Source organism: Molossus molossus, unplaced genomic scaffold, assembly GCF_014108415.1.
Source record: "Molossus molossus isolate mMolMol1 unplaced genomic scaffold, mMolMol1.p scaffold_m16_p_8, whole genome shotgun sequence".
Lineage (NCBI taxonomy): Eukaryota > Metazoa > Chordata > Mammalia > Chiroptera > Molossidae > Molossus > Molossus molossus.
The window spans coordinates 9,033,209-9,059,773 of NW_023425402.1; the positions used below are offsets into that span (position 1 = coordinate 9,033,209).

The window sequence follows — 26,565 nt, forward strand, 5'->3', positions numbered from 1 at the left end:
GGCTCGTGTGAGGGGTAAACCATCTGGCAAACAGTAGGTGTGTATGTGCTCTCTCACTAAATGGCAGCTCCTGAGACAATCAAATGGAGCGAGAGATGGGGAGGAGAGCCCCCTCTGCGGCCCCCTGTACATTCCAGGGGTGGAAACACTGGAAGCAGACATTAAACTGGTGGGGATGTTTCATGAATATGGTCAAGATTCATGTTGAGGGCTGTGCAGGGCTTCAGAGGGCTTGAAAACGGGGGGAGGGGGGCACTGAGCACCCCTCTTACCACAGCCCACTCCTAGCTTGCAGTGAGTTATTTTGTGACTTTCAGCAACATCCTTAAGCCTTCGTTTTCTCAGTTGTGAAATGGGGTTGTTGTGAGGAATACATATGTAAACTCGGATAAAGTGTTTAAAAGCGGGTCTGGCGCACAGTGAGCAATCTCAGCGTGTCGGCCAGCATTTTCTTCTATAAATGACCCTGCGCTCCTCCCAGGCCCCCTCCCAGGCCCTGATGCCCTTTGCAATGACAGGGCCCTGGCTTTTCTGCCGCAGATGACGAGGGCTGGTGCATTCCCGGGCTCCACTGTATATTTGCAAGCTCCTCGCCTCGGTTCGGAGAGGAGGAAAGGGCAAGCCCTGTTTAGTCTCCTTTGGCAGGGAAGGAAACGGAGGCCTGGAGGAGAAAATGCCCACGTCACTCACTGACACAGGACAGCAGCACAGCTAGGACTTCCACCCGGCAGCTTGGCTCTCAGTTCACCCGCCCAGTCATCCTCGGACTCCCCGACCCTGCCTCGTGTCGCCAGGGGAGCCTGTCACAGCACATCTCCAGGCCACGTGGGACCGTCGGCTCTGACTCTCCGGGTCTGGGCCTCAGAGTCTGTATTTGTAACCGGCTCCCAGGAGCTTCAGGGGCGCTGCAGGGTTTGATCGTCCCTGCTTGATATCACGTTGGTGGACAGAAACAGGACAGGATTTTGGAACCAAGCTGTTTCCCTGCCTCGGGTCTATAAGACTTTTCCTAGTTCACTCTCTGCGCTGTATCGATAAACCCTCATGAGAAAAGGAAAATGTGTCCCCCAACCTGTGTGCTATGACGCGTTCATCGATAGTCCACGGACAAATAAGGACACTGCGTCTTCTCTCCTCAGAGAGTCTCAGCACACAAGAGTATATTATCAAAGGCTCTGAAAAGTCCTGCAATAAACACACCCGTTAACTCGGTTCAATCCAATGCTTTCCAAATGTATTTGACCGTAAAGCTCTTTCTTCACAAAGTATCTCTTAACATCTTGAGAGACAGAAGTGTTGTATATAACAAGTGGAGAAGTGCTGATTCGATGCTCAATACAAGATTAAGGCTGTGGAGTCAAGTAACACCCCCTCCCCCTGCCAACACACACACACCAGTCCCTTGGCTGAGAATATCAAGTGGGATGAGAGATGTCACCCAAGGAGCAACATCATCATGAAGATGGCTGAGGCAGGAATAGTGAGCCCCTAGCAGAGTGCTTCTGGCCAATCAGCTCACTCCTTTCTTCCCCCAAAAGTAGACACATCAAATTGTAGGTGGGTGTGGGGACTGCCCGCACCCAGCAGGCCCGGTGAGGAAGCCACAGACTCAAGGCTCACGTGAAGGCTAATTCCAACTTGCCCATTGGGCTTCCAAAGAGAATTCTCACCGGAACCTAGAAGGGGAATTTAACACGGACCCCACCCCCCAACAAGAGTGTTTTCTCCTGGCTGCTAGCCAAGGGGCAGGGGTGCTGTCAAATGCATGAGGGTGCAACAGCACACGCAGAGCCAAATAAGGCAGCAGAGCAAAATGCAGGGGAACCTGAATTAAAGCCCCATCAGCTTTCCTCCCACCCCACATTTGAAAAGGTCAATCGTATCCAAGTGGGGTAGTGTCCTGCTCCCTGCTCCTGACTCCTTCAGGGGAAGTGTGTCTGCAAGCCGGGAAACTTCCAGACAGAGCAGAGTGGGGGATGGGCAAGGAGCAAAGGCGAAGGGGGACTGCAGACTGCTCCACCTAGGGACGGTTCTATCTGCCCCATCTGCCCGGCTGCCAGGAGGCAGGGCAAGTACCACACCCTAACCGCCTCCCGCCAGCATCACTGAGGGTTCTGGGCCAGGTTGTATGCAATCAAGACCTGTTTGGTTCCAGCTTCCATCAGTCACGCAATAAATCCTGTAAGTGCGAGGGGCTGAGCGTGGCGCTGGGGTCCGGGCACGATGGCACCAAGCCCTGCCCTAGGGAAGGGTACAGTCTACGAGAGCTGGGACAAAGGTCTGCAGAGCAGCAGACAGGAAGTAGGGAGGGACTGCTGTGAGCGGAGTTATGTCTCAGGTCTCCCCACCTCATAATATAGATTAAGTTGCCCAAGGATGCCCGGCTATTTGGGGGTCTGTCTGACTCTCTGACTTTTGTGCCCAGCCCCATGCATTTCCAGTTCCAGAGTGTTCACACAGTGCTGAGGACACACAAAACTGAGTCATCAGTGGGACAGTCCCAGGAAGCATCCTTCAAAACCACCCCTTTCCCGCCCTCCCAGCTCCTAGTACACACATGTTTACCGATTCTTTTATGCATGTAATGCAAATGGACACTTAATAATTTAGTGGGGTTAATAGTGCTGAAATATGAACAGGCTTTTCTCTTTTAATTAGCTGCTCAGAGAATGGCGGCTGGGGTCTAGGAGGAGGCTCTCTGGGCAGGTACCTGACCAGCCCTGCTTGGGCCTCCTTCTGCCAGGGATGATGCTTATGCGCCTCTCCTGTGGACTGTCAACCATGGACAAGCCCTGCCCTCTGCGCTCTCCACAGTGGGGGTTTGCCCTGCCCCCCCCAACATACTGGCTTCGGAGCTGGCTGAGCCTGTCCTCTGCTCAAGAGCACTCCAAGTCTGGGGGAGGCCAATTCTATAATCAGAAAACCAGTCTGACACAGTCCCACCCACTCTGCACCATCTCCTCTGGCTCCGCCTTCATGCCGGTCATCTGGAGGGGACACACAGCACACTCTGCCCTGTCCACCCCTGGACATCCTCTTAGTTTGAAAGGCCCGGAGCGAGAGGGAGGATGGAGAGAAACTGTCTTGGACCAAGGCCTTAGGTCATTAGGCCTTAGGTCATTAGGCCTAAGGTCTTAGGTCATTAGGCCTTGGTCCAAGACAGTTTCCTCTCCATCCTCCCTCTTGCTCCCGGCCTCCCAACCTTTCCAAGGGCACAGGCAGCCACCTGTTAATGTGCCACCGATCCACGAATTTCTCTGTAATATTTTCTGAGCACCTATTACATGAACTGCCCTGCCCTCAGCACTGGGGTGCAGAGCCCAGGGTGGCCCAGCCCTCTCCCTGAAGAAGCTCTGCCCTCCCCTCGCTGCGGATCGCATTCCAGCCTGCTCTCCCCCACAAGGGCTTCTTTGCGCATCAAAATCAAACCCCTATTCAGCTGACCTCCCCTTTGGCTGTAAAAATCTCTCTCCAGCCCGAGTGTATGTGTCGCTGACCTCCGGTACAAGGGTGCTGTCACTGAGGGTGGAGAGCAGCTGACACCCTGTCACCACATGGAGCACAGAGCCTGGCTGTGCTCCTGTAGGCAGATGCAGGGCCTGCTGCTGTGTGTCCAGCCTGCTGCCGTGGGCGGGGCGGGGCCCATCTGCATGGCCGGGCACTCCTGGAAGCCCTCCTCTGCCGAAAGTGGTGGCCAGTCCACCTGTGCCCCCGTCCCTAAGGATGTTGGGCACCACTGCACCACATCAGAAGGCACAGGGTTTTGAGAATGCCAGGTATGCTCACAGACTCTCGCTGTCCGCGCGTCAATGGGAGTCTGATCTGCACGCCACATGGAACTGCAGGATATGAGGACAGGCCACCGGGGAGCCCTGTCAACGAGGACTCTGAGGGAAACTGTAAAGGGACTTTCTCCCTGGTGGGCCCCAGAAAACCTGGATCTAAACTCTCAACAATGAGGGGACTTACGGCAGCTCGAACCAGGGCAGGCAAGGCACTCGGGAAGAGGGCAGAGGGGCGCATGCCTCAGTCAGGCATTCGGTCTGAGGGGCTGCCCAGATGTCTGCTGGGAGGGGCAGGAGGCAGGGCTCTAGCTCTCACCTACTAGGTGGCCTTAGGCAAGTCATTTATTTAACCTCTTGAAGCCTTAGTTTCTTCATCTGCTAAATGGGAATAATACTACATCTGAGGCTATAGTGGTAATAACTTCTGAGTTCTGTGGAATAAATAAGATAATGTACATTAGGTACAGAGTATAAAGACTATTATCTAGTAGACGCTCAAGACATTTCAGCTCCCTTTTCACTTGATAATATCCCTGGGACCCTTTGGGAACCTGTTCCAAGGGCCTGAGAGAGGAAAGTATAGGACGGAATGAGGAGATCTACTTTGGGGGGACGCCAAGAGCGGTAACCCCGAGAGACTAGAACCTCAGGGTGGGCTGAAAGGGTAGTCACTGGGAGGAAAGCTCTCCCCAGGAGGACATGCAGGGTGGCGGTAGGAGAGAGACTCTACCCATTAGGGCAGAGAATAGCCTCTGGAACCCAGGACCTGAGCCTGCCCGACCTAGGGATGTGGGGCCCATGGACACTGGGTTGCTCATGTTCTTGCCTGGGTCCCAGCTACCCAGACCCGCCAAGCTCTGCTGGTCCTGGGAACTCATCACTGCAGTTCACTTGGTCCTGGGCCCTGACAGCAACCCAGACCAGGTACAACCAAACGCCCATGTGCCAAAGAATACCTGCCAACTCAAGTCCATGGGAGGAGCAGGGCTGGGGGAGACACAGCTGTGGGCTTGGGGTCCTCATCCAGGCTTTTGCATACTTGCTCTGTGGTCTGGGACAAATCATTTAACCCTCTAGTCTAGAGCCTCAACTCCCTGACTGTAAAATGGGCATGAGAGTGTTTCCTGTTGTGAGTGTTAAATACTGTAAGAACGGGATCTACCATGCACAGCATGGCTGCCTCGTAGATGCTCCAGAAGTAGTTAGAAGGAAGCAGAATGAGACCAAACTCATACCTCAGGTGTGTCCACCATGAGAAGGTGCCCAGAGTCTGAGAGCATCACTGCTGTGTCCAATGAAAACCCTGAGAACCCCGAGAACCCCGGGTGACCCTGTCCCTAGGAGCCTGAAGGTCCAGTGTACCTGTGACCAACACTAGGATGGGGCACATCTTGGGTGGGACTAGAGACAATGGCCAAGTCCAGTCCTGGGCCAGGGAATGGAGGGAGCAGTGGCTTTGCTGAAGCAAAGAACCCCAAAGCCCCACCTGACCCAAAGCCCAGTGGCTTCCATTGGGCCCTTGGAGGTACGAGGCACAGCCTGGCTGTGGGAGTTGAGGAGAAACAGGGCTGAGGCGAGACATAGGGCTGAGGCGAGACATAGGGCTGAGGCACTGGATTTGGGCTGAAATGAACACCTGGGGACCCTGGGCCCTCAGAAAGAAAGGGACGGTGGCAGGTGGGTGGGAGTCCTGTCCCACTGACTGAAGGCTCCACTCCAGCACTGAACTTGACTCAACCCAAGTTCGCCACACACGACAGAGACCGATGAGATCAGGCTTCTTGTCTTAGATGAGATGACGAACCAGAAAGTGACATGTAAACTGTAAAGTTCCGCACAGATCAGGTCTCATTAGGAGCTGAAAGACCCAAGGTAGCTTCTGGAAGTGAAAATGGAAGTTAGGAATCAGGCCAGAATGCACCTATCAAACCAGTGAAAATAAATTAAAATGAAAAAATCCACTGTGGCTGGAATGTGTGCAAGCCTGGCTGAAACCTTGGGCAGCACAGCCTGGCAGCGCGGAATGAGGGCCACAGGGCTGTGCCTGTCCTGGGACACACCAGGCTCTCTCCCTTTGGGGAATCGGCCCCAAGGAAATCATTTAAAAGGCAAAAGTAATTCACATAAGCATATTCACGCAGGGCTATTTAGAAGAAAGGGGAGTTGGCGTCTGCCCAGACGTCCAGCAGATGGAGAAATGGTGACCAAACTCCAATGCATCAATGCAGCGGGTGCCCTGAGGCCATTGAAGTGACAGGTCTGAGGGCTCAGTCAATACCGGGAGACGTGTGTAGGAGATAAAGTCGTCCCTGAAAGCAGAACAGGCCACTGTTTACTGCTATGTAAAAACATATTGACAGGTATGGGCAGGAAATTTAGAATGAATGGTTGATGTTTGATGTCACTGGGTTCCTTTATTTTTTTTCCTATGAAGTTGTTTAAGTGAGTAACAATAACAATAACAACCCTGAAAGCAAAATCAATCTTGCAGCTTGAGAGCAGGTGGGGCCTTAGACCCCAGGACAGAGGGCAGGGGAGGGAAGGGCAGTATTTCTGGGGAGTCTACCACCACCAGACAGCACTCTGATCCCCTCCTCCAGCCCCCTAGCGTTTCCTGGGCACCACCCCACCCAGCAGTTGGGGGGGGGCTTATGGGTGCCGCAACCTGACTGCTTGAAACCTCTTACAGCTGCCTCTGCAGAGTTCCTCCAGCCCAGGCCTTGATCCCAACTCAGGAGGCAGGAGGAGAGTCTAAACCAGGGAGCCAGAGATGAGGGCCTGATTAGCTTTATGCTTCTCTTCAACCACTGACCTCAGGAGGACAGCCCTTAGGCCCCCAACACTCCCCAGGCCTGAGAGCCACTCCTCGCCCCCCCATCAGTGAAAACACACTGTCCCCTGCTGACTGTCAGCAGAAACCTAGGAGCCCCCTGACCTCTCCTTCCACACCCACGCCCAGTCCCCCAGCCAGCCCTCTCAGCTCAACCTTCAAAACTGATGCTGACTCTGACCCCTTCGCCGCCACCTCCATCTCCTTCCCGGAGTATTACAGCCTCCTGATGGGTCTACCCTGCTTCCTCCCTTGCCTGGTGTAGTCTGTTCTCCACAGGCAGCCAGAGGGATCCCTTTACAACACAAAGGCAGATCCATCCTCCTCTGCTCAAAACCTTACCACCGCTCCCAACTCAGAGTCAAAGCCAACGCTTTTTCAATAGCCTGCCACACCTGTCACCTGCTCCCATCCCCACCTTCCTTCTCTGCCCTTCTCTCCACTGTGGTCACCAGCTCTCTGTTCTTCAAGTAGGCCAAGCCCACATCTGCCTCAGGGCCTTTGCACTTGCAACTCCCTCTGCTAGACTGCTCTTCCCCACAGAGCTCACCCCAGCCCTTCAGCTCTCTTCGAGAGAGGCCTGATCACCTATCTATTCAAGACAGCGTGCCTTCCGCCCGCCCTCCATGGCTCTCAATCCTTCTCCCTGCTTTGTGTGTTCATCCTAACACTCTTCAACACCCAGCAGATGAAACTGTCACTTGTTCATTCTCTGTGTTCCTTTCGAAAGGTGAGCACTCCTGGGAGGGAAAGCATGTTATACCCCCAAAAGGGGCAAACAATCTTTTTTTTTTTAAAGAGTCAATTCGAGAAGCATAAAGTTTAGGAACATTTTCTTTAGTCTCAGGTATATTTATAAATCAAGAAATGCCATACTTGCATTAACTATTCTCATTATTTTTCTCTCCATCACTGAAGGGTTTCTCTCCTTTTTAGGCTAAAATTTCAGAAACCATAAGTGGTATGCACCGCAGGATCTGATTATAATGCTGAGACTCTGAGCAACTTGCAAATGACTTGAAACCCAGCAGGTTGGGGAGAAAAGTGAAGTACTTGGGCATAGGGGAGGCCAGCTGGACCAGAGTTCAATCACAGCCGGGCACACAAAAGTCACTGCCATTAGGAGCCCCCTCGGCGCTGGGGATGGGGAAGGAGGGACTGCCCCTTAGGAGGAACGTGAGGTCTGGAATGGGCAGTGGCAGGGGTGGCAGCAAAGGGCTAGGTGCAAACACACCTGTCTCCCCACCTACAAAGTAGCTCGAAGGGAAAAGGTTCCTGCTCTAACTTCCCCAAGAGGAGAGTGGGGGAGGGCTGGAATGCTCCACCCTGTCTCCAGGGCCAGGCACTGGGCGAAGAGTGGCTTTCCAGGAGCTCCCCATTCTCTCTTCACCACAGGCCCCAGAGGAAGGTGCTATTATTATCACCATCGTGTGCACAGGGAAACTGAGGCACGGGGCATCATTTCCCAAGATCACATAGCCAGTGCGTGGCGAAGGCAGGACTTGAACCCAGATCTGTTCAGAAGCCTCTATTCCTATCCTTCAGGCCACACGGCCTGCTACACTCCCACCTGCGCCAGAGCCATGATTCTTCATGGACCGGGATATATTTAGTTACTTGCTTCTGAAATTAGACCCTGGTGGTGTCATGGAGCCTGGCAAGTCATGTGCAGCCGCGGATCTCAGAGCTGCTAGTCACTGACACAGTGTGAACTTCTCCACTTACTCTCCTCCCTGGGGGCGATGACAAATGAGGGAAGGAAGCGGGGAGGCCTGCAGGACCACTTGGCTGACCCTTCCCAGAATCCTCCTCTGTGGTTGCCATGGTGCCACCTCTGCAAAGGCCTGGGCCCTGGTGAGGAGGGGAGAGTGAGGTGGGGCCAAAGGCGGTGACCCAGAAGGAAAACAGCTAGCCTGTTTCTAGGGTTCCTCTGGGAAAAGGGGGCTGCAGAGCCATCAGACCTAAGACCCTCGTCAGGCCACCCTCGGTGGAAGAAAGAAGGGATCCTCAGGAGGAAGGAAAGACTGAGCGGAATGGGTGAGGAGGTGACAGAAGGTTGTGGAAGGGTGGTGGGAGCTTCAGCGAGGAGACTGCGGCGCACGAGGAAGACCGGCCGCTGCGAGGACTGGGCACTTGGCAGCACTATCCCAGCGCCCAGCAAGCAGTAGGTACTTCATAAATGTCAGCTCAAAAGGGATGTCCTGGTTAGGGTACTAGTGAGCCCCGATTTGCTCAGACCAGGAACAAAGCATGAGCACTGCTTGCTGCCCCTATGGTGAGGGGTTCTCGGAGAGGGGCTCCCACCCTGCACAGAAGCCTTTCCTGGGTGCCGTCCCCTCTGAGCCTGAGCAACTCTGTTCCTGAAAGGCTGGCTGGGGAGGGCGTCAGGAGAATAGGCCCCTTGCCACTCAGCCCAGCTGGGGCCACTGTGCCCATGCGCTCAGCCCAGCCCCCACCCTGGCACAGGCAGAGCGGGTGAGCGCACGCCTGGCACAGTCCCCAGTGCCTGGGAGAGAGGCTCCAAGTGGGCGGCTTTGTATTTTGTGAAAACCAAATCCACAACTGATCTTTCCAGCCAAGCAGGGCCTGCTGGGAAGGCTAGAGGGCCTCTCTTCCCGTCCCCCTGCTGGGGCCCACCCTCCCCCAGGAACCATGGGGAGCACCAGCTGCCACCCTGGCTGGCACGGACCGACGGGATGGGCCTAGGCCCAGCTTCGAGTGCCAGGGTTCGCCCCCTCCCCACCCTGACCCCCTTCCTGCCTGAAATAAATTGGAATACAAATCAGAGGGAACCGCTTTCCTCTGTTTGAACAAATTGCTATGGATTCCTCCCTGTCTCAGGTCAGGGCTCACAATGGGGGATATTTTCACTCGCCGACTGCTAATAGACTTAGGAGAAGCTGCTGGATCGATGGAGGTCTGGAAAATTCGCCCGGAGCTCCAGGCCAGCCTTAGCCTGTCCCTGCCCCCACTTCAGGACTCCTCGGAGGGACGAAGGCAACCATAACCCATGCTGCACATAAACTCCAGCTGACACCTGTCCCACCTCCTGACCGCAACCAAGGCAAGGCATCCGGGAAAGGCAACAGGACAAAGGTGGGCCCAGAGAAGCCCCCAAAGAGGTCTGCAGTCCCCCATAGTCAAGCGTGGCCCCCTGACCATATCTCCATGTTCTTGTGTGCAACATTAGCATGCATATACACACCTTCAGCACATGCATGCCCATATATATTTACATGTGCACAAAACAACAGATAAGGTGTACATGTACAAGGTAGAGAGAACATGGGGAATGTATTTCAGCTCCTGTCAGGTACCCAGTGAGAGCAGTTTACTTAATGCCAATGTTTCCACACATGCACATACACACACACACACACACACACACACACACACACACTCCCCTCAGTAAATTAGAGCCCAGGTCTGGCTTGGAGACATGTGGGAGAGAGGGTTTGGTCACTGGCAGGCAGAGCTTGGTGTGACGCTTCACCTCTGGCTACAGGTTTCTGCCTCTAAAAACTGAGCATTTAGGGCCAGGTGACCTCTAAGTCCCTCACATCTGACCTTTTCAAATTCCCAGCCGGGCTGCGGCTGCGTGGCCTGAGGACTTTCCTCACCCTCTCGGCCTCAGGTTTCTCTTCTGATAAGTGATGAGATTTGTCCTAAGATCTCTCCTGGCTTTGTCACCCTGCAAGCCTGTGATTCTCGATCATCCCTTTGTCTTGTTCTCTGCTGTATCCTTAGCACCCAGAACAGTGTCAGGCACACAGAGAGTGCTCAAGAAAAAAATGATTGATTGATTAATTAATGAATTACTCTCAGGTAGTGAAGAGACTGAGATGGAGGTGCCACTCTGATCGGGATCATAAGACCCAGGGGCATTCAGGGGTGCAGACTAGCCAGGTCATTACCCACAGGAGGTTTCTTTCCTACAGAGGGAAGTGGACAGAATGCAATTGACCTTATTACCCACACAGATTCCTGCCTGCAGAGGGAAGGGGCAATCTTCTAGTTTCAGAAATTGTCTCCACCTCAGTTTTTAATTCAGCTGGTGGGGAGCTAATGATCATGCCCCATGGCAATGCCCAAAGGACCCCGGAGACTCTGGGTTTGTCCTCAGTGACCCCCAAACCCTGCCCTCCCCAGGTGTGAGGCCCCTCGATCCTTCAGGAAGAACCTGGATTCTACCCGGAAGGTCTCGGGAAAATTGACGGGTTGGAGCTCTAGTCACACAATCCAAGGAAGTAAATGAGGAGCTCACAGGTCTGCTGGCAGCAGGAGAGAGTTTTCCGCCTGGAATCAGGGCTTATACATGCAGCCCAGAAGACAAGACCTACGAACAAAGCTCAGCAAAGCAAGCTGGTTCTGAAAAGCAAGACGGAGGCTTACAGGATGTAGTCCAGGCTGCCGGTGCCCCTTCTGGCCACTGCCATGCACAGCGCCAGCACCTGAGACTAGAGTCACACTGCCTGTGTGTGCTGTGGGCTGTGAGCACCAGGAATGAACACCCCAGGCGCAGCCTGCAACCGGAGACAGATGGGAGTTGGTGTATACCTGCCCCAGCTCCCTCACCATGATGGGTGAACTCTGAAGTGTGTGTTTTACAGTGTCCCAGAGGTCCCCAGTAAGACATGGTGGTGACTTGCTTGACAAAGCACCTTTTCTTGGTCCCCTTTGCTTTCCTGTCTCATGTCCCCATTCCCCTACCTGAGCTTCCCGTGCTCACCTCCCAAATAAACTACCTGTACTCAGCCCCTTACCTCTCGGCCTGCTTCTGGGGAGCCCAAACGGAGACGGCGAGCCCAAGCCGATTCAGATCATCTGTCCCCTATAAATCTCTCACATGCTCACAACCTCTTTTTGTCCCACTACCCCCCACACACACACATAACATACCCTACCACACTCCTCTGCCTCCACCTGTCACTTGTCTAGAAACCTCCTTCCTGGATTCCAATGACTCGAGATCCAACTCCTCTGATTACCCAGCTGAGCCACTGGGACAGGCTTCAGGGCTGCGGGGTAGTCCCTACTGGAAACAGGGCCGTGTCCCTGCTGGCTAACTTGTTGGTACCCCTAACGTGGACCATAGGCAGTGCAACAGAGACAAACAGCAATCTCCAGGGCGTAGTGCCAAGCTAGTTGCCTCCTCCACCCACACGGGGGGCCTCTCAGGGCCTCCCCAACATTTCATTAAGCACTTCTAACATCTAATCATGATTCCTGGACCCAGAAGGAGCCCCAGATCCTGTAGTCCAAATGTACCGAGGCCTGGGAATAAGCAGGGGTAAGGGGAGGATTATAGAGATGTGGTCATAAAAAGAGCTGTAAGTACCATGTACAAGTGCCCTGGCTTCTCCCGAGCCTATAAGGTTATATAAGAGAATGAGAAAGATCCAGCTAAAGAGTCTTGACATGGCTTTTAATTTCAACCTTAGTTCCTAATTGCTGTGTGATCTTGACAAGCCACTGACCTTCTCTGGTCAGCCGCTTCCTGCACTAAATCTCAAAGATCTGCTTCTGGGTCACTTAAGGCCACTGGACAACAGCTGAGCTCATTCTTTGCCACACCCTCGGGCCCCCTCTCATGGCCTCCCTGTGTCTACCCTGCTGCCTTATTCCAGAAAGAAGAGTACAGCCAGGCCTTACCTCAGCACAGAACTTCAGCTTGCCTTGTGGGCTTATGTCTTGTTGGAAGGTAAACTGACCTCCCCAAGGTCAGTTGTACCAGAACACCAGAACCACACCTGGGTAGATGAGGCCACCATAATCTAGCTCCCTCCCCACCTCCTCCCTCCTGGTGTCCCTCTTTGAGGTGGGAAAAAGTGCCCCATTAAAACTTTCTCAAGAATCACATAGGGAAGGTCTTGGGGCCAAGGAGATTTTCAAGTTCAGCTCAGAAGCTTCAGCTCCTGAATCTTTCTGAGAAGAGATTATGTTACAGCAACTTAAATTAAAGTCAGACAATGAGAAGAACTTCCCAACAACAAAGGACCAGAGACACTGAGAGGCAGGAAGATGAGTTAGATCACCTCTACAGTACTCTCTGGTCCATGGCTTCAGGCATAGCCCTTCAGTTTCTGTTCCCCCAAATCAGGAGGGTCCACAGAGCTCTCTTTCGGCTGGGACTGAAATGAGCCACTTGCCAGAGCAGAGAGGTATCAACCGGCAGAAATCCACCACCTCAGGAAGTATGAAAGATGCATGGGGTGTGGAGGGGGAAGGACAGCACTGGCAGACAGAAACCTGGGACCCTCACATGAATATTTGAGTGACCCCAAGCAAGTCTCTCCCCTGCTCTGGGTCTTAGTCTGCTATAAAGTTCCTTCTGAGCATCCTCAGAGCAGCCAGAGTCCCCCACCCCACCCCACCCCGCTCCAGCTGGGGTGGCAGGGTGGGGGAGAAGAGCAGTTTTCACACCCACCTAAATCTTCTCTCGTTTCAAGAAACACCAACTGACCCTGAGGCGGGGATATGTGGTAAAGACTGAACATCACCTACCCGATATCCATTCTCCCCTCCTTTCTAAGTAAACCCTGCTATTCTCTTGGGTGAGAATATGCCCATCCAAAAGGCTGTATTTCTCAGCCTCCCTTGCAGCTAAGAATAGCCCATGAGATACAGGCAGAAGTCATTGGGAGGGGGTTTCTGGAAAAGCTCTTTAAAGGAAACTGACTCCACTGGTAGGTCCGCTCTTTTAAATGTCCCTCTCTCCTTCCTACATGGAACGTGTCATGATGGCTAGCCAAATGCTCTAAGGCAGGGTTCCCAAACTTTGCTGCACACTAGAATCACCTGGAGAAACTTTTTAAAAAAATGCTAATGCCTCTTTCCCACTCCCAGATATTCTAATTGGTGAGAGGTATGACCCAGGCCTTGGGATTTTTCACACTCCCTAGTTGGAAGTGAAGTTTGAGAACCACCTCTGTAAGGACAGCCGAGTAACAGGCTGAAAGGAGCCTGGATCTCTAGTGACCAAGGAGCCACCGAGCAGCCGCGGTCAGCCTGCCTCTAGACTCAGAACATCAACTTGGATTTGTTGGAGGCTCTCTTGTCAGGTCTTGTTTCTAGCAACAAAAAGAGATTCCTAACTCCACCGTCCATCCCAGCCAGGGAACCAAACCCGGCCCTTCCTGCCCTGAGGAGCCTCAGAGCAGCAGCCAGGCACTAGACTTGGCACTAGGCAGGCTTGAGTTCAAATCCTGACTCCACTACCTGCCAACTGTAGGGCCTTTCACAAGCCCCTCCAGCGTCTCCACCGGGAACGCGGGGGCCTTGGGAAAGGCTGCACTCCGCTCCACCGCGAGCTCCTCGCGCAGGCGCCCTCCGCCTCAGCCCGGCACCCACCGCCCTGCCAGACGCTTAGCAGGCACGCGTGGACTGTGGCTGGTTTACATTGAATTGCTACAATGTGCTCCAGTTCTGACACTGTCGTTTATTTAAAACCTAACAGGGAAGAGAATAAATAAACGGGCACTTTTCTAAAAGGTAACAGAACTTGCCTATTGCCAATCAATGAAAGCAGCATTTCTGGGGCAGCTCGTTCAGTCTCTCCAGGTTCGGGACTGGAAAGCCCCTGGACAGAAGCAGGGAGAGGGGCCAGTCTCCCAAGCTCCTGACCTGGACTCTCCAGTTAGCACTATTAACATGGAAAGTCTCCCTGTTCGTAATTTAAAAAACAATAAGTGTGTGTGTGTGTGTTTTAAAGACACCAGGGTCCACATGGGCTTGATTGAAACAAAGCCTGGGCAGTGACCTGGAAAACCCAGAAATGACCTCAGAAAGCCTGAGGGAAGAAGACATCTGTTTGGGCCTGACTCATCCCGCTGCACTGTCTACACCAGCTGCGCCTGAGAATCAACCAGAGACCTCAGCTGCCTGGAAACCACCTGCAGAGCTTCTGATTCAGGAGGTCGGGGCGCAGCCAGGCATCTGCTGTCGAAAAGGCTCCCCAGGTGGTTCTGACAGGCCACCGGGGTTGAGAAGCACTTCTTTACACAGCTTCCCATCCTCCAGCTAATCAAAGTCTATCTTGGCTGAGTTTCTGGGACTGGAAAGGAACCTGAGGTGGAATCTCCAAAGCCAGCTCAGCAGCACCCTCATGCCTGCCAAGCACCACCACCATCCCACCACCCCCGTCAACTGAGGCCATCCACCCCTGCAGCCCCAGCTCCCCATGGGCCAACAGCAGGGAGCTAGGCCTCTCGTGGGAACTGCCATGGGCCCTCCCTGGCCTGCCATGTCTCTCAAAAGCGCAGCCTGCACCTCCAGCTTCCACATGCCACCCACGCCCGGGGCTCCCTACCATCTGCCCGCCACCCGCTCTGCTCTTGTGAGACAGAGTCCCCACAGTTTGCCTGAGAGTTTGCAAAGTGCTATCACTTGGACGTCTCTCTAACTCCAAGAGGTGGGTGTGCCCGAACCAGCCTTCCAGATAGGGAAACTGAGGCTCAGTGAGGGAAGGCTACTGGTCCAGGGTCTCTCAGAGGCGCCAGCTGCCCACCTGGCCCTCCAACCCAAGTCTGCCCATTTGCATCCAGTCCTCCTTCCTGTATGCCCTTGCCATTTAAAGACTGATCCACAGGTCCGCAGCACTGGCATCGCCCCAGAAATCCTTAGAAATGCAGCATCCCAGCCTAGCCCAGGCCCACTGGACCAGGATCTGCAAACCCCCAGGCACTCCCGCTGGGCCTTCGGGAGCTACTCTGGGCTGCAGCTGCTGCCCTGCCACCTCCCAGTCCCCTGCCGGCCTTTCCGCTGTCTCCTCCCCCACCTCAGATGCCCTTCCTCCCTTGGACTCTGTCCTTTCTCCTAGCTTTCCAGCCCCAGTCTTCTCCTACCTCCCTGATGCCACCTGCTCTGTCTCCTCTTCCTCCTCCCACCCCAGGGTGCTGGTCTCAGCCCCTCTCCTCTCTCGCTCCGCTCTCTCTTCCCTGGCAATCTGATTCCACCTCCTGGTTTCAGCCCACAGCGGTTCTGTGCGCACAAACCCAGATGTGCAAATCTACTTCTTCAGAGCGGATCTTGTCCTGAGCACCAACACTCACGCCCACCAGCCCCGTCGACATGTCTCCCAGACATCCCACACCAGCAGCTCAGGAAATCCAAGGCTGCACTGGCATTGTCATGAAAATAAAACTACTGAGGCCTTGCTTAGCGCCAGGCACAGTGCTCAGGCTTCCTGGCGCTGTCTCACGGCATGCTCACCAAAACGCATGCCACGGCACGACGGCCTCCGCCACCAGGGGAGAACCCATGCCTCAGAAAGCAGATGAAACTTGAGCTGGTGCGGGCAGACTTGGGGTTCAGACCCGGCTTTCTCACCAGAAGTCCAGGCTCTGAACCACGTCACTGCACTGCCTAAAACCCATCTGTTTTCCTGTGCCCTTTGCTGTGCCCTTTGCTCTACCTTGATGCCATGGTGTGCCAAGCCTCCCAGTGCCTCAGGGCCATTTTCAGCTCCTAGCCCTTGCCTGAGCTCTTCCTGAAGCACATTTAGGACCTAATGATTGTACAGTCTCATTTCTTGCCTTTTGCACGAGTCTCTAACTGGCTTCCTTCCCCTACACCCAACCTCCTACAGTCTATTTTCTACACGGCAGCTGGAGGGATTCTATTCAAAAGGTGTCAGTTCATGTCCCTCCTCTGCTTAAAACCCTCCCAAAGCTCCTCAATTCACTCAGAATAAACACCAAAATCCTTACATAGTTCTTACATGGCCTTCAACAATCTGGCCCCACTAACTCTCCAACCCCACACCCTATTTCCCTCCCCATGGCTCACTCCCTCCAACCATACTGACTCCTCCTTGTGCGTAAACAAGCCAGGCATGCTTCCACCCCAGGGCCTTTGCATTGGCTATTCTCCTGCTTAGAATCACTTTCTGCAGATATCCACTAGGCTTTCTTTCTCTTTCCTGGGCAGCTTCAGGTCTCTGTTCTTGTGGCACCTACTCAAGGAGTGCCTCCCACCCCAACCACTGTATGTGAACTTGAACCACAGTCCAGCACTCCTTGTCCCATGGGTGCTTTACCCCTTTCCCCAGAACTCAGGATATATTATAGACTTATTCATTGACTTATTTATGGCCTGTCTCCCCTCAATTTGAATGTAAATCTAGGAGAGCAAGAGCTTGTTTCTCTCCAAATATCTCAAGTGCTCCATATAGAGCCTTCACTCAATGTTTGTAGAATGACTGCAGTCCTTGTATCCAGTCCCTCCTGTCCACTCTCACTAAAACTTCCCTGGAGAACTGCAAGGCCTCCTGACCAGCCTCCCTTCTCCTGACCCTGGCCTCCTCAGCACACCGCCACATGGCTCCCCAGCCTAAAATTCAGCTCACAGCAACCCACTTCCCTGCTCAAGGCCCTTCCAGCAGCTTCTCCCAAACCCAGGATTCCAGCCCACTCCCCCAAGCACAGGCCTTGCCATCAACAGAGCTGGGTTTAAGCCCAGCTCTGCCCCTTAGACGAGGAACTTCATCTTTCTGAGCCCTCGGTTTCCTCATCAGTAAAACGGGCTGTGAATGACTCTCTCGGGCTGTGGTGAGGATGAACGAAGACGCACACCACGCGATGTGGGCCTCGCAGTCAACATTAGCAATTTTTATTACGATGCCTTTACTGCTCCAGCTCTGACTGCCCCAGTTCCCTTTCAACCCATACTCCAGCCCAGCAGAGTGGCATTATTCCACACACACCCAGGGTCTTCATCCTGCGTGCCTTTGCCTTTTCCTGGGATGCCCTTCTCAGTCCTTTCTCTCTTTGTCAAGGACAGTTCAAGTGGTTCCTCCTCCACAAGGCCTTGGAAGTAATTTCCTTCCCCTTCAAATTCCCACAGCCCTTTATCCGCCCTTGCCTCGTGGTATTTATCAAGATCTCCCAGGAACCACCATCTTGTACGTGTTTCCCTCCCCTTTCCTTGAGGGCAGAACCTCCATCTCATTCATCTCAGCGGCCCTGTCAGTTCTCAGAACGGAGTCTGCCCAAGGGAGGTGGTAGGGAAATATTTAATGAACGGTGAGGGGTACACCATATTGCTTTCCTGCCTCCAAATCAGAAGATCCACTGAGACTGATCCTCAGAGCCACTTCTTACCAGCTGTGTGACCTTGAGCAGGTGACTTAAACTCTTGTTCAGAACCTCAGTTTCTTCATCAGTTAAATGGGGGCAATAGGACCTGCTATGCTGACCTCTCAGAATGTTATGGGAATCAAGGGAGGGAGAGGCATGGAAATGCTTGGGAAGACATGTGACACTTACACGCCTGTCCGGATTGTTACAACCAATGATTCTCCCTGAAAAGTTTGTTCCTCTTTGCACAAAAGGATGCTTGAAAGAACCATCACTAAAAGCATGGCAGGATGTCAAGTGAGTTTTACTTTCTTCCTTATATTTGTATGTATTCCCTCATTGTTTTTGCAAAGAGCACATGTTACTCATAGACCTGGGAAAGGGAGATTTCATTGTTGAAAAAAACAAAAGGGTTCACTTCTTTGAGTTAGGCATTGCTCTTCCCTCTGTATCAGCATTTAAATGCAACGGGGACCCTTTAGTAGCTTGTACCTGCCATCAGCAGATGCATGCCTAGGTCTTCTGATGAGGGGAAGATGCAGGAGAGGGGCTGCACCCCAGGTTCACAAAGGGCAGCACTGCAGGGTCCGAGCCCCTGCTCTGCACACAGCCCCACCTGGACATGAGCCCATGGAGCTGAGCCTCCCCCTCATAGGGCTCTCCTCTGGCCTAGAAGGTAAGAAGTGTGGCTTTGGCCACACTGGGAGGAAAAACAGGGGAGCCGGAGGGGGGCATGGAACTTCAGGCCTAAGGAGCCCCCTTGGGCCGCAGGCTAAAGAATTAGAATAAGTGTCATCCCTCTGGAGTCTTGAGGCCAAGGAAGCCTAGGAAAAGCATTAAGCAATGTGGCGGCCAAGCCCGCCCCCTGGAGTGGCCACATCTGGAGTGGCTGTGCCAGGTGCACAGGGCAGGGTCCCCAGGCACACACCCCTGAAGCAATCAGGCTGTGTCCAGAGGCAGGTAGGGGCAGGGCAGGGCTCTTCCAGGACTGAGAGGCCCAAGATCCCATCTCTAGGTTCCCTGTCTTTGCTGGGTGGGGTATTTCCTGGCCCAAGCTCCCTGAGCCCAGCCACAAGGAGAGGCAAGGCTGAAGGGGGGGGGCAGAATTGGGGGCAGAGGAGGGAGAATGTGAAGTATAGAGGAGGGTGCACCACACTCCTGCCTCTGCCTCGCTCCTCCCAGGCCTGCCTGTGCCTCCTGGGCAGCCAGAGAAATCACGGCTGCTACCACTGCCCAGATTTCCACTCCCACACCCAGGTATTGATTTCCTGCATCATTCATTTGCTGGCCTTGGCTGCTGTGATTAGCTCCCTCCATTCTCCCTATGGAGCCCCCCGCCCATCCCTCCATGTTCCAGCAAAGCAGAGCTAATACCAGGCTTTAAATGAGGCTTTGCCACCCGGCCCCAGCAGCTCACAGCCAAGCCCCGCCAATTACAAGTAGGCCCTTAGCATGTCCACAGCCCGACCCCTCAAGGGTGCTTTCCTGACTAATATAATCCTCTCTAACCACCCCACCACCCGTCGGGACCCCCTCCCCCCGCCAGGAAGCACAGATTCGTAGGATGAGACATGCAGATCTAGACTCTAGGGGGGCTCGTTGGTCTGACTCCAGAACTGGGGAGCCCTCAGGCAGGTCAGGAGCCAACATCAGTGAGGGGGTACAGACGATGCTGACAAAGCAAACAAACAGCCTGGATATGGGGACACAAGTCCCTCCCTGCCCCTCACCCAGTTTCTGTAACTGAGAAGGAGGGGCCGTTGGAGGCATGGACCTTCTTGAGGACACTTGGAAAACTCTAAGCTTTCTGTTAGCCCTGAGGGGACCACAGTTTTCCGACACGATGCTCTCTCCAAGGGAAGAGTCCGATCTGGACAGGCAGTTTCAGTAACGGGGTGGAAACTAGTGAAACCCCAGGTGTGCCCATGTCTCGATCAACACCCAGAATACGGCGCTGGGAGACATGCTTCCTGAAATTCCTTCTCTGTACCCTTTAGAGGAGGGAAAAAAACTGACTTGGTGATAATTCTGTAAGCTATGTTGCTCTTGTCAAATTATTCAACATCTGTCTTCATGTTCCCACAAAAATTAGCATAGGATAGTAGTTTCTGATGACACCTTTGGTGAAATATTTTGACTTCCACCAGTAAGTTGCAAACAACCTGTCTTAAGGATAATGTCAATTCCTACTCCTGCATATTAAATAATCCAGAGGTTTGCTGTGTTTCTGTAAGGGAGAGGAATCCCTTCAACCTGCCCCTGCCTGGAAGTCCGCCTGCTCAGAGAGGAGACAGGAAGCCAGGAGAGGCGGTTTCTGATGCTCTCCTCACGAAGGATACTCCTTCTTCGCTTAGCTGCTGCCTTTGCCCAGAACTAGGCCTCGAGGGCCAGCCCACCACCAGCACCCTAGCCTGCCAGAAAGTGGCTTGCAGGGTCCACCCTGGAGCACAACAAACTGGGCCAGGAGATTAGGAGGCTGAAAGGAAAGAGGGAACCAACTCCAAATGGACCATCTGGTCTAGTACTCGGCTGCCGTAGCATCTGTGCCCCAAAGAAGAGTGAAGCCACCTGGCCAGACTGAGAGCGCTTCCCCAGTCCTACTGCAGACCGCGCAGCTCCGAGCTGGCAAGAGGACCCTCCGAGGGAAGCCAGGCACAGGGCTCTGGGGCCCTTGCCTCCTACCAGCCTCAGCAGGACTCAGCTCAGGTCAGATTCCGGCGGGTTTGCCCTCTGCATCCTGTTCTTCCTCCCTCTTCACTCAGGCTTCTCTGTTTGCTCATTTGCCCTCTCCCTCTGCCACACAGGCCTGGGGGCAGGCAGAAGGGGCTGGGGTTCGCTCCCTGGGCTCACTTCTTTTTTTGTGTCTTCAGTAAAAACTGCCTCCCTCCTCACTGCCAGGGCAGCACTGGGCTTCCAGCCGACTCTTCTCTTCCCTGCAGTCCCCTACAGCAGCCAGCCTAAGAGTCTGTGACACCCTAACTAGAGACCCTCAACAAATGCCCAGCTACCCCGCCGCAAACCATCTTGATCAGACTTCTTGGAAAGAAAAAATTTCAAGAAGCATTTCCTCAAACTCCCTAAACCACAGTCTTTCTTTTTTTTTCTTTTCTTTTCTTTTTGTTAATCATCGATTTTTAGAGAGTGGGATGAGGGAGAGAGAGAGAGAGAAAAAAGAGAGAGAGAGAGAGAAACATTGATGTGAGAGAGACACATCATTGGTTGCCTCCCACACCCACCCCAACCAGGGCCTGGGATCAAACCTGCAACCCAGGTAAATGCCCTAGACCAGGAATCAAACCTGTGACCCTTTGATGCACCAGTTGACACTTTAACCACTAAGCAACATGGTCCAGGGCAATGGCCCTTCATTCTTGCAACAAATGTTTGCTGAGCTCCTGCTGTATGCCAGGCAATGCTGGATGCTGGCAGACAGTGATGGACACGAGTGACCTATACTCTCTACTCTTTCTCAAGCTGCTTTATCTTCTTTGGGCATAGACAGAAAGTAGGGGAGGAAGCAGAAAACTAGCTCTCTCTACTACTTCTTACCCTAGACCCAGCCCTACAATAGTTCTCTCTTCTGCTGTACTTGGGCAAAGTTTCTAGCATCACAAGGAACTCAGTAGTCTCTGCTACCCTCCTCATACTAGATCTTCCTTTCTCTCCATCCACCTTCATAGAGACTTTCCACCCAGCATTTCCCCTGAGGCCGCAGTCTTCCCTGGAGCCACATTCTCAAAGCTCAGGTAAAAAGAATGTCAACCAAAAGTGCAGGGTTGGCCCCAATGCACACAACCCACTTGACTCACTGAGTGAGACCAGTTTGGACCCAGGCAATGAGGGAGGGCAGAAAACACCAAGAAAAGGGGGCAGATCAGCCAATGACTAAATACTGACCCCAAAGTACTCTCAAATCATGGTCTGCGGAGACCACTCCACACCCTCAGTGCTGGGGTTTCCAGGCTAGATTCAGAGGAGCTTTCTCAAGATGTGCCCATGCAGCCCTGGAGAAGGTTAGAGAAGGTGGAGGGAATAGAGGAGAGTGAAGACCAGGACATGAGCTTGCCAGATCTGTCCAAGGGCACTTAGAGGGAGGACGGCAGCAAACAGGAGGGCTCTCAGTCATTCTCCAGAGCCCCTGGGGTGTGGTGAGAAAGAGGTAAAGGCTTCTTTAGGCTACCTCTTAAGGAGACAGTGAGGCTGTGGGGAAAACGTAGGGAGAAAGAAGAAAGAATACCCTTCACACACATCCCTGGTGTCTTCTCCTGTCCTGGGGAAGCTGAAACCTCTAGGACCCACTCAGTGGCCTCCTCCCCATATCTCAGCCTCCCCCAGTCCCTGCTACATTATTCCTCCTTCTTTCCTTTTCTGGCCTATATAAAGGACTAGGCAGTAAGAGACACACAAACTAATTAAGAAGCAGAGTTTGGCCAGATGCCTAGGCCAGCCTCCTCAGGGAATTAAGCCCAAGCAAGTCACCTCCCAGAAACCCCTCACGGTACCCCTCCCTCTTGTCAGGCACCCCTCCCTCTTGTCAGGCTGATAGCCAAGTGTGGGGAGGGACAAAGCCTCCGACTCCCACCAATAGAACAGGTCAAACTCTCCCCTCATCTAAAGGCGAGTAACTAGGCCCTCAACCTCAGTAAGAAAGAGAATCCCACTCCAGCTACACATCATTAAAAAGTGGCCTACACAGACCGCCCTGCAGTCAGGAGAAAGCAAAGTAAGGGCCACTGGCCCAGAGACTGACTTTTTGTGCTGTGGGGTCAGGGCATTTCAAGCTACTAGAATTCGAAGGAGGGTCCCTGAGAGGGAAAATGCTTACTTTCCGGACCTTTCCCCAGGCAAACCCACTGGAGAGATGAGAGAAGGGGTGACTGGAGTCCCCTTGGCGCCCAAGAGCGAGGTGTGGGGACGCCGGGGCAAAGCTGCCGGGCTGGAGGCAGAGTATGGATACGTACCGGGTGGTGCGTGCTGTTTGTGTTTTCTGGGGATGGTGGCTGAGTGTGTGTGTGTGTGTGTGTGTGTGTGTGTGTGTGTACATGTGAGCGCGCGCGCACACACACAGGGAAAAGGAAGGTGGGGCTGGGGTTTTGTAGCTGGGAACCCGTGACAGGAAGAACTGGCTAAAGAAAGGTCCGAAAAGGGATGCCAGGGTTTAAGACTCCGAATCCAGGGGATGTAGCTTCCCCTCCGGCTGTCAAGAAGCGAGTAAAGAAACCAAGCCTCCCAGAGATCGAGGAAGGCGAGCCCGCGGCTCCGCGGCGGTGCCGGCAGCCAGCTCTCCCGAAAGCCGCGTGCAACTCTGGGTCGCGCATCGCTCAGCTTCCACTCTGAAGGCCGAGCCGCGGTAGAACCAGGTTTCGATGCTAGTCGCTGCCCCAGCCCCTGGGTTGGGGTCTGTCGAAGTCTCCGGAGCCCACCGGTGCTCGCCAGGGGTCCGAGTCACTCCCACCCCTGACAGGGTCTGAGAAAGTGGGAACCTCCCCCTGGCATCAGCAGCTTCACGACAGACCCTACGACCCGCTTCTGTGCTCCGAAGCAGCTAGCTTGATCTTCTCGCCCCTGGAAAAGGGCGGGGACCCGGGCATCCACTCCAGAGTGCGAGCCTGGGTCCCCACCAACCCCGGCAGCGCGCACTTTGCGCCTCTTGCAAAGTTTCCGCTCGGTGCTAAGCCAGCGTGCAGCGGGACACGGGCTCTTACCGTAGACTCCTTGTCCTCGGCAGTGAAAGGGGATCAGCGCCAGAAGTAGAAGGCAGGTCACCTCCATCTTCACGGCCGGTGCTTCATCCCCGCGAGGCGGCGCAGCCCGAGAGGCGGCGGGGGGCGCATCCGCCGGGGCCCCGCGTTGCCCCCTGTGTCTCCCCTTCCTCCGAGAGGTGACGGAGGGGGCGGCCGCGGCGACGGAGACCGGGGGACTGAGGAGGCGGCGGCGGTAGTGGCGGCGGCGGCGACCAGGGTTTCTCCTCCGGCGGGGCCGCTGCCCGGGTAAGGACGCAGGGGGCGCTGGCCCGGCCCCGGGTGCCTCCGCGCGCCCCACGCAGCAGCCAGCGCCCCGGCCCGAGGATCCCGGCCGCCAAGTCTCCCCGGGTCCCCAGGGCTCTCCTCTCGGGGTCCTGGGCGCCAGGGACCCTCTGCGTCGGAGGCGGCTCTTCGATCCAACAGGCCAAGGGCGACTGATAAACTTGTCGTTTCTCCGCCCAGGGGACGCCCCTCCGCTGAGCGGGGGCAGGGAGGCCCGGGCTCCGCACCCGTTAGTCGGCTGTCTCCAGTCCTGCGGTGGGTGCTGAAGGCTCAAGGGCCCGACCCAAGGGGGCCGGGCTGGGCGCCCTCCCGGAGGCGAGGAGCCCCGGCCCTGGCCTTCCTGATCGGGGAAGCAGCGTGGACTGGGCTCGGCCAAGGGGAGAGAGCCACGGGGCCCCGGTCCGCGAAGTTAGCTAAGCCACGGAGGAACCCCGGGAGGAATCGCGCCCAGGCGCCCCGCGGGAATCAGGAAAGCAATTCCAGTAAAGGGAGACCCCAGGAAGCGGGGAAAGGAGGAAAGTTTGAATCGTTTGAAAAATATTCGCGCTCTCGCCGAGGCCTGGGCTGCAGCGCGGGCGCCGCTCGCCGCCTCCGCTCGCCGAGCTCAGCTCCTGCGGTCTGGCCGCGGCGGCGAAGCTCCCAGACTCGGTGCTCTCAGGAGAAGGGGGCTGCGCCGCGCCCCAAGTTGATTCTCCCTGCCCCCGCCCGGCGGCCTCAGCCGGCCGGGGCCCCGAGCGGGCGGGGCTGGGCCAGGCTCCCGGGCGCGGCGACCGCTGGGCTCCGGGCCGCGGGAGCGCTCCGCTCGGTCCGCAACTTGGGCTTCACTGTGCTGCTTTTCCCCCCTTCGGAGCTTTTCATTCCACACTCCCCCCGCCTCCCTCCCTCCCTCCCTCCCTTTCCCCCTTCCTCCTCCCTCCTCCTCGCGTCTCCGCGTTCGGTCTCTCGCTCTCCCACCCTTTGTCGCTCGCTCTCCTGTTTGATTCCCCTCCAGTTTAAAAAAAAGGGAGCCAATTAAAGGCAGCCCAGCTCGCCCGGTCCAGCCTCTGTCCAATTTCCTCGCCTCCCCCAGGACCAATTAGAGAAAACAAAACAGGGCTGGGAGAAGCAGACTGCCTCTCTCTCTCTCTCTCTCTCTCTCTCTCTCTCTCTCTCTCTCTCTCAATCTCTGCCCCTCCTCCATCTCTCCCTCTCTCCGCTCCCCCTCCACCCCCCGGCAGGAAAATGTCAGAAAGCAGAAATGGATCCATCTATCCCGAGGACAGTGGCGGAGAGACGTGGGTTTCGGCGCGGGCTCGGTAGAGGCGCGCTCGCACACTCGGTCTCTGCCCGCCCTTGCAAACCCAGACCGGCTGCCCGAGCCGGGTGCACCGATCCCAGTGCGCTCGCAGGGCAAGAACGGCCGCTCGCCCCGGGGACCCAAGCCTGCGGGGCACTGCACACTTTGTAAATGTTTTGCACTTTTGGGAGCAAGACTGAAGCGGGGGTCGAAGGGAAAGGCCCGGGAGCCCGCGGTTGTCGGGGTCCTGCAGGCGCGCGAGCAGGCTTCCCGCTGTCGGTCTGCAGGGCTGTGTGCGCGTTGCCGGAGTCCCTCCGCCCCCGGCCGAGCCCCCGCCTCTTCCCAGGCCACCTCAGCCTCTCTCCGCGTAGGGCGTGGGGCCGCCGGGTGAGCCCACCGATGAGAAGGAGCGCTTAGAGCTCCTGCCCTTGCCTCGGCCCACAGGTTGCCAACAGGTTTGTCCGCAGGACCCCGACGCCTGAGCTACCCCGAGCCATCCCTCATGCTCTCCAGTTCGTCCCTCTCGCCATCCAGCCTCCCCAAGACCTCAGGCGCCCCCAGCCGCGCCAGGGGCTCACTCCCTTCCCGCAGCCGAGCCCGGGCCCACTCCAGTCGCTGACATCTGGCGCTCCGGCACTCCGCTACCTCAACCGGGCCCTCCTGGAGCTGGGGTGGGGAGAGCGCTCCTCCCAAACGCCGGCGGGGAGGGATGTAGACTGGGAAGTGAGGCGAGAGGCCTCCCCTCGCCTCCGATCTTGTCCCCCTCCCCGAGTCCTGCTAATCTCACCTGCTCCACCTGTCGCCGTTATTTATCTCGGTCTGTGCGTAGGGATTATATTAGAGCGGTTTGTGGGAGCGCGGACAACCGGAGCAGCTAACAAGAGTGGAGATTACCAACCCTCCGACCACCAACCCTCGGTACTATTCGGTATCTTGGTTGTGATGCTGGTTCCACGACTCAGCATTTGTCAAAATTCAAACACATGTACATCAAAAAAGAGTTAATATTTTCGTATGTAAATTAAAATTTTAAAATAGTCATAATAACCACTCCTTCCGCAGGCCCATTTCCTGCTGGGCCCCTCCTCTTCTGACTGACCAGGGGCTGATTTCCCACTGCGGGGGGGGGGGGGGCGGGGGGGGCGGGGGGGCGGGGGAGGGAGGTGTGGTAAGTGTCAGGAAAAATTCAAGGCGGCATTGGGGAGGAGGGGTCCGCAGCTGAAACCGCAGCTCCCTTTCTGTCGGTCTCAGGAAGTCCGAGAACATGTGAAGAATCCTATTCTCCAGTCCACCTCCACTTAATTGCGCCTCCTCCATCCCCTCCCCCCTTTTCTCTTTTCTTTCCTGTGGGTCCAAGGCTGAATAAGGGGATCCAGACCCATTAGATGCCAGCTGAAGATTTGTTAAATGAATGGATGAATGAATGATGCCCATCATAGGCCAGATACCACAGACCTAGGATACCCTCAATGCAGCCATCCTTTGTGCTCCCCACCCTGCAACCATTATTCCAAAGAGAAAAATCTATTTTCTGCCCCAAAGAAAGACAGAGGTATCTGGCTTCTTCCCACCC

General features: G+C 55.0%; 1 protein-coding gene across 1 annotated transcript in view; it reads right to left on the reverse strand.

Moving 5' to 3' along the window:
• Window positions 1–23,561, reverse strand: part of MDGA1 (MAM domain containing glycosylphosphatidylinositol anchor 1) — a 139,278-nt gene extending 115,717 nt beyond the window's left edge. Inside the window, 1 exon segment of the mRNA XM_036248668.1 lies at window positions 23,396–23,561. Within this exon segment, the coding sequence (XP_036104561.1) occupies window positions 23,396–23,462 (67 nt within the window). The 5' untranslated portion in view covers window positions 23,463–23,561.
• Between the last annotated feature and the right edge of the window lie 3,004 nt (window positions 23,562–26,565).